This window comes from Egretta garzetta, unplaced genomic scaffold (assembly GCF_000687185.1).
Source record: "Egretta garzetta isolate BGI_Z169 unplaced genomic scaffold, ASM68718v1 scaffold287, whole genome shotgun sequence".
Taxonomy (NCBI): domain Eukaryota; kingdom Metazoa; phylum Chordata; class Aves; order Pelecaniformes; family Ardeidae; genus Egretta; species Egretta garzetta.
This window is the reverse complement of record NW_009260435.1, coordinates 7801096-7808866: the sequence shown is the minus strand read 5'-3', so window position 1 is coordinate 7808866 and position 7771 is coordinate 7801096. Positions and strand designations below refer to the sequence as shown.

General features: G+C 40.9%; 2 protein-coding genes across 2 annotated transcripts in view; one reads left to right on the top strand and one right to left on the bottom strand.

Annotated features, from left to right (window-relative positions):
• Window positions 1-351: 351 nt before the first annotated feature.
• On the top strand, window positions 352-4533 carry CCNB2 (cyclin B2). The gene is made up of 9 exons (XM_009643836.2): window positions 352-399; window positions 546-677; window positions 758-883; window positions 1272-1442; window positions 1516-1674; window positions 2009-2245; window positions 3102-3242; window positions 3821-3931; window positions 4261-4533. Exons 1-9 carry the CDS (start codon window positions 352-354, stop codon window positions 4360-4362), a joined length of 1227 nt encoding a protein of 408 aa, XP_009642131.1. The 3' UTR covers window positions 4363-4533.
• Window positions 4534-7101: 2568 nt separating this feature from the next.
• MYO1E (myosin IE) overlaps window positions 7102-7771 on the bottom strand; it is a 91825-nt gene continuing 91155 nt past the window's right edge. Inside the window, exon 28 of the mRNA XM_009643835.1 lies at window positions 7102-7178. Coding sequence (XP_009642130.1) covers window positions 7102-7178 — 77 coding nt within the window. The remainder of the gene's footprint in view (window positions 7179-7771) is intronic.

Below are 7771 nucleotides of genomic sequence, written 5' to 3'. Positions count from 1 at the left end.
AGAGCGAGCCACAGGGCGGGGCGAGGGGAGGGAGCGGGCGAGCGACCGGGGAGGGAAAGGGAGGGAGCGGGCGGACGAGCGACCGGGGGGCGCGAGGCGAGGGAGGGAGCGAGCGAGCAAGTGACCGAGGGGGCGAGGGAGTGAGAACTCCACGAGTTTTGCAAAACGAAGGATGTTTATTTTTGCACGCGTAACGTAACTTTTCTATTTACGTAGTATGTGTGTAACGAGTAAATTACTTACGTGTGTAAATACAATAAATGGTTAAGTAGCAGGTGAGCACTCTAAAAAGTTGTCAGTGAGGAAAAAAGAGGGTGCGTTGCTCTGATCTTGAATGCAATTTCAGAGAGCATGGTACTGCCTGAAGCCTATACAGAGGAGACTTCTTCCTCTGAGCACGTGAGAGTGGGTAAGAAATAAAAACTGGTTGAGTAATGGATAGCATGCACAGAGGTACAGCAGTGGAAAGCGTATAATGGCATTAGGTATCTGAAAGTTAAATAAAGTTGGTCTGTGACTCTTAAGCTGCAATTTTATTGTTTTAGGTCACTAGAGGGGTAGAGAATGCTGCAATTGAACTTAAAAGTAAAGTCAAAACTCGCCTTGCTGACAACAAAAGGGGTGCTTTGGAAGAAATAGGAAATACAGTTGCAACGCGAGGAACACGTATAGCTAAGGTAAAGGAACATTTAAAATCTATCTATAAGGAAAAGATGGGTTACTAGCTCTGTACTAATAATAATTGTTGTTGCTACAGAAAACAGAATGCTCCAAAGCATCCATAAAGCCTACAAAAGGACTTAGTAAGATGACAAATGTAACTGTAGTGCCTAAACCTCCAGCTGCTGTGAAACAATCATCCAAAGAAACTGCTGTTCCAAAGGTAGGAAGTAATGATACTGTTCTGATTCTTAATTTGATTTGCAGCTTAGAGCTCTAACTTCTGGATAGTTTATCTGTAGATGTATCTCATTTCCCTGCTGAAAAAGCAAAGCCTGAGGTTTTGGTTTAATTCATGTTATGCTTAAAGGCTAACATTAAAGTGGCAGAAATAGCTGTTGAAGTACTGGATGAAGTTTCTGCTTTAGCTGGCAATTGCTAGAAGGTCTTCTGATTGTCCATACAGCACCTTCGTGAAAGCTTGCCATGCCAGAATGTAAGCTTAGTTTCAATTTCTTAAGAAATTGTATTAGTAACTGGACAAATGTGGAAATGAAGGAACATTGCAGCTTAAACAGTTGACATGTAAGCACTATGATTGGTTCCTTTAGGTTCTGTCTCCTGTCCCTATGGATGTGTCTATGCAAGAGGAGGATTTGTGCCAGGCTTTCTCTGACGTGTTGCTCAACAATGTAGAAGACATTGATGCTGAGGACTGGGAGAATCCCCAGCTATGTAGCGACTACGTAAAAGATATCTACCTGTATCTGAGAGAGCTTGAGGTATGACATACTGAGTCTGTGCTTCTGCAGTATAACATCAATCTTGTTGCTCACACAGCTCTCTCTCCAACAGCTGCAGCAATCGGTCCGCCCGCATTACCTTGACGGGAAGACGATCAATGGGCGTATGCGTGCAATTTTAGTTGACTGGCTTGTCCAGGTCCACTCAAGATGCCAGCTTTTGCAGGAAACACTGTATATGTGTGTTGCAGTTATGGATCGCTTCTTACAAGTAAGAAAGATATTTTTCAACTCATGTTTGTATTAGGAGACTTGTTCAACGAGTATGCTTTTAAAGGAATTTAGGATTTAGCCTTTTTTTATAAATTTAAGAGTGTATGAAATCTGTTCTTTGTGTAAGAGCTCTGTATAATGTACAATCTTAACTGAAGCTGCAGTCCTCTTTGAGCCTGTCATTATGGTGACACTTCTGACTCAAAGTGGAAAATCTCATTTACATTATAAGAATGAGCACTGTCATGCTAGTATTTTGAACTGATAAACTAGAATCTTTTTATCTAGGGTTTGACACTTTGGGGTCTGCTTTTTAAATTCCTTTATTGCAGAGTCATCCAGTATCTCGTAAGAGGCTTCAGCTAGTGGGCATAACAGCATTGTTTCTAGCTTCAAAATACGAAGAGGTGTTCTCTCCTGATGTAGCATGCATGGTTTATGTTACTGACAATGCCTACACCACTGATGAAGTTAGAGAAATGGAGATTACGATTCTTAAAGAGTTAAACTTCAATTTGGGACGACCTCTTCCAATTCACTTCTTAAGAAGAGCATCAAAAGCTGGGGAGGTGGGTACTTGTCCTCATTATGCGGGACTTTCCTATATGTGTAAAGTCTTGTCACGATTGCTTCCGGCATTTTTTTTTTTGTGTGGTCTTACTTGCTTTCTGCTTACATGCTGGATCAAGAAATGCTCAGCTATGAAACTCCACCATGTGGAGTAACGTGACAAGACAATATCACCGTGGCAGCCAGTAGCGGTTCATGTTTGTATTTACTGGGGCCTGGGTTCAGTCTCAGTGGCAGTAATTTTACTGTTAGGAGCAGAACCCTTGCTTTTAGAGTAATCTTTTGTCTGGTGATCAGGATATTCCCTAGGAAAAGAGGAACAGTTGTTGCATTTCTTCATAATTGTTGGATGCAAACGTTGTATTATTTAAGAATCAAAAGATAAGCTTTCTCTTTGACTGAACCCTTTTTTTTCCCACCTTAGTAGTTATGCTTGAGTGAACTGCCCACACTTGAAGTCAGCTTCAGGTACCTCAACAGATCACAAAGTAACTCTTGAAGTTAGCTGACTGCTTTAAGGATCTCCTTAAGTCATTTTATACTTCCCCCCTCGTAGTGTATTACAGAGGGAGTGCTTGTATCCCTAGTTGGGCACAGCAGTGCCTGACACTGCAGTTTTCTGCTAAAATCCCTCGCTTGACTTTGTGTCTAAATTCTAAATGGCTGCTAGACTAGACTGGTTTGGACTCTGGTCTGGATTTTGAGATGGGTGCCTGTTAGAGAGTATGGTCCCTAGACCTTAATAAAGATTTTGTTGACAGCTTTTGTTTTGTCAGTTAATGAATACAATAAACATGAATTATTATGATAACGTGAAGTGAAACTTCGTGGATTAACAAACTCTCAATCTGGTAGGCTGATGCTAAGCAACATACACTAGCAAAATACCTAATGGAGCTGACGCTGATAGACTATGACATGGTTCACTATCATCCTTCGGAGATTGCAGCTGCTGCGTTATGCTTGTCCCAAAAGGTTCTGGGACATAACACATGGGTAAGTATTTTTATCAAACCCGTCATTACAAGTTCTTTCCTTCAGTCGATTAAAATGAACAATTAAAATTACTTTAGAAGATTGCATTTAGGTCGGTAATAAGGTGGTGATCAAATGACAGTTGGACAGCCTGATGTATAGTTGCAGATAGTAAGTTTTTAGTGGTATATTTCTTCTTCTATCTTTTTCTATGTGAACACTCTGATATGAAAGGATTTTTCTCCTGAAAGTACTGAGTTACAGAAGGCATGCTGTAAATACAAGTAGATTTTCATAATTCTTGCAGTACACATAGAATAATGAAATCGTGGACCATGAACAATGAATTGTAATTCAACTAGTGGTTACTCTCGTTAAGGTTGCTTCTTTTATCCTCTGTGCAGTGTAGAAATGGGGTTCTTGGCATTTATGTGTCCAGACTTCTTTTGCACACCAGAAATTACTCTGGATCTGTTGCCTAAAATGGCAGTACTACAGTTCCTAGCAGTCGAGGCTAGCACCTGAAAGTTAGGGTCTTTGCTGCCTTGAGCAGCAATCCCCACTTCATAAATCTCAAGTTTCTTACTGTTATACTGCAGGGTACAAAGCACCAGTACTACACTGGGTATACAGAAGAGAATCTTGTGATGGCTATGAAACATATGGCCAAGAATGTGGTCAGAGTAAATGAGAGGTTAACAAAATACACTGTAAGTATAGCTACTTAAATTTTCTTTTTAATGTTTTAGAAATATCTTTGCTGTGTATTGTGGCTCCTTAGGGAAATGTTCTGTATGTTACCTTAAAGCATATGCTATTCTGACAAGCCTGTGAGAGGAGGTTGCATTAGTACTAACTTCAAAACATTTTAAGGCAAACTGTGCTCTTGCTACTTTGCAAGCTGGTTCACTTCTAACCTCGGTTGGTTGGTTGTTTGCTTGTTTTCCAAGCAGTCAGGCTAACTGACCCAAAATTATCTGCCTGAACTTAAATGCTGTATGTGTCCATCTTTTGTAACCCTGTTCCTCTACCTCTGCAGGCTGTAAAGAACAAGTATGCAAGTACCAAACTACTGATGATCAGCACAATCCCTCAACTGAGCGGCAAAGTAATCAAGGACCTGGCTCTATCACTCTTATGATAACCCGAGGCAGCCAAGTCCTGGTGGTATATGCACTTTGTCCTCATTTGCCTGTTGAGGCAGAACTACTGCTCTTTGTACATGGCTTTCCAGCCTTGCCACAGACCTTTCAGACTCACTCAGAAGGTGAAATTTTAAACTTGCTTTGTAATACAGCTCTATACCTAGAAATAAAGCTCCTCTTTTTTTAAAAATAATAATAATAAAAAAAGTATTGTGACTGTGAACCTTTAAGGCACCATCTGGATATGTCTGCAATCTAATGTTGAAGCAGGATGTTTGACTAAATAGGCAATTGATAGAACTTGCAGTTAAATGTGGATGATTATTCTTGGTGGTTGTTTCCAGTGAGAATCTCCGGGATTTATAGTGGGTTATATCTAGCAACTTGTTGTTTTCACTCTTAAGGTAAGAAAGAGGAGGAAAGACAGGTCATCTTTTCTTCGGTATACCTTAAAGGATACTAAATATGTACTTTAATTTCAGTGCCTTGTCCCAAAGAAGCATACAGGAATTTCTTTTTTTGTAGTTTGTTGCCTTCAAGTTTGGGGAAAAAGAAGTAAGCTGGCTGTAACAGGCACTAGCCTTGTAAATCTTTGTGTTTAGGTGAACACAGGACAGTGGTGCTCTCCATTTTTGTGTAAACAAAGGGAGCTAAGGTAGGAAAATTCCAAGTCTCCCCTGATGCTAACCACTATGTGCAGGGGCTGTAGCTGTGGAACTGTAGTGATGAGATCTTTTGAATGAGCTCAGCTCTTAAAACCTGTTCCACTTCTTGGACAAAAAAAACCCCTAGCTTTTCACTGCCTGTTCACTCACTCTTCACCCCCCCCGCCCTTTTCCTTCAGTAAACTTCTATACCTGGGAGAATACAGTCAAACCCACCATAAATAGTTTCTTCCTTATCACTTAATTAAATCACGCTTTCATCTTTATTCCTAATAAACATTGGTATCTGTATGCTCAAGGAATACAAGCATGTAAGTAGCGCAACTTTTCTGCCTCAATACCTTATTTAAACATTTTTGCTAACAGTCCTATATAAGTAATGTTAAGTTACAGACCCTTAGGTATTCTTGAAGTTAAACTGAACTCAACTTCTCTTCTCCCTGTGTCTCCTCTTCATGAATGTGCTGGCCCAGATGTAGAAGACAAGAACCCAGTACTACAAAAATGGCCTAGACCTCAATGCTCCCCCTTGTGGGAAGGCTGTTGAAGCTACTGGGTTTTATCTTCTCAACCAGGACACTTTTCTCTCCTATAGCATAAGTTTAAGTCTAGCACTTACTGCAAATGGTCTTTGGAAAAGTGCTTGATACCTTTTGTGTGTATGGTTCCCCCCTGGACTGAGGCCCTAGTTTCTAGCTTCCTGCTTCCAGAAACAGCTTCTACAGTCAGTCATCTCTTAATGGGTATGGTGTATAAGTGCTTAAATTAGGCTTAGGAGGGAGAGGATTCAAGACCTTTAGCTGTATCTTAAAGCTTATGCAGCTTTCTAGTATCAACATGTGCAGGGGTTTTTTTAACTGTTCTTAACAAGGAAAGAATATAATGCACAGCACTTCAGCTGGGCATAGCGAAAATGGTTTGGTTTGGAGCAAAGGAAGGGGATTTTATCTTTAGAAATCAGTGCAGTAAAATCCAACAGACATTGTTGTGAAGGGATCTGTTTGTATACGTAACTGAAAACAAACTGCACAGAGAACACACCTGTTGAGCTAACTGCTTCTTGTGTTTTATTTTATGGAGGTTTAGAAGGCAAAGCATGAATGCTGATAACTGTATGGCAAGCAACAGCCACTCTGGTGTGGGAGGCAGTCAGACTTAAGCAGTAACACTTTTGCTTTTGCCATTTCAAGGGAGTAGTGCATATCTGTAAGTACCTGGCAAAAAAATTCTAGAAGAACTACTTCATGAATAAGAACAGTGGAATACTACATTATACATTCATACATGTTTCTATCATACTCAGTTTTTATATACAGTATATGATCTGTTTCTATAAATGTACAGCTCTGCATAGAGACATTTCTTATAACAGGTAGAGAAGTAAACATAAATCCAACATGGGCCAGCCATATTATAATATAAATCTTGAAGAAGGCAACATCATTTAGCATACAGTACTATGCGGTTTTCTGTTTTAACTTCCTGCAGTTCCTGTTGGAGTCCCTAAAACACATCAGCAAACACAAACCGATTCCATTACAACTCTTTACAGAATTACTTAAACATACCATCACAGCAGGTTTTTAGATGGTAATATCCCAAATGAGCCTAAATCTTTTTGACATGTAGCAGCATACTTAACATGTTCCCCAGAATGAGCTGCATTAGAGGAAATGTGCATTTAACATTATCTTCAGTAGGTAATTAAAAAGGTTACTGATCCTCAGCTGAAAGGCACTTATGAAATACATCCCTTTCAAAGTCCCTGGTCCCAGACTGCAAAGCACCTTTCTGTTTCAGGAAGATGGTAGATTTGAGCATTCTTCACTTACTACGTGTTAAAAACCAGGTTTTAAATATAATAAATAATTGGTCTGTATGTCCATTGCTGTATGCTTCCGAGACAAAAGACTGAAGCCTGTGCTGCGGGTAATAATTCTTCCTGCTCATTTCCAACTTTACTGGTGAAAACACTGCTGAGGATGGCAGATCTCAGAACAGCGTCCTGAAGGCAAGGGGAAACATCTGCGATCACTGGTCACTTCAGGCCAATTTTTGTCTGACAGTCTTCTATATCTTGGTGACATAATTGTTGGGAAACAGACCTTGTTTCCCTCGTAGTCTTCCTGTCCACCAGCCAGAAGGATCTATGACAAAGAAAACAAAATAAGTACTGAGGTTCTGTAAACCTTTTTGTATGCTTCCTGAGGCAGCCGTGCAAAGCTATTGATTCCACACCGTGAGAGCCACCTTGTGAAGGGCTGAGGAGAAATGATTTGGAGAACCTGAGCTTGCTAAGCTTTTGGCCAACTATGCCTTACAAGGTTGCTTTGGAGACCCGAAGAGCTGGAACTGCTTTATTACTTTTTGGTTCTTCTGCTGAGTATAGGGAAGCGGTCAGGTTGTGTAGGAATGGGGTCAGGAAGGCCAAGGCGCAGCTGGAACTAAACTTGGCTAGGGATGCGAAGAATAATAAGAAGGGTTTCTACAGGTATATCAGCCAGAAAAGGATGGTTAAAGAAAGTGTACCCCCACTGATGAGCAAGACTGGCAGGCTGGTAACAGCAGATGAGGAGAAGGCTGAGGTACTCAATGACTTTTTTGCCTCAGTCTTCACTGGCAACCTCTCTCCTCACCCCTCCCAAGTCGATGGACGGCATGAGGGGGACCGGGAGGGCAAAACCCCTCCTGCTGTAGGAGAAGACCAGGTTCGTGACCACCTGAGGAACCTGAATGCACA

What these genes read in the sequence shown, in the direction of transcription:
- CCNB2 (XM_009643836.2), top strand. Translation starts at nt 352, where the DNA reads ATGGTACTGCCTGAAGCCTATACAGAGGAGACTTCTTCCTCTGAGCAC. An exon ending in AAGAAACTGCTGTTCCAAAG is followed by an intron (nt 884 to 1,271) that starts GTAGGAAGTAAT and finishes TGGTTCCTTTAG; the next exon opens with GTTCTGTCTCCTGTCCCTAT. An exon ending in TTATGGATCGCTTCTTACAA is followed by an intron (nt 1,675 to 2,008) that starts GTAAGAAAGATA and finishes CCTTTATTGCAG; the next exon opens with AGTCATCCAGTATCTCGTAA.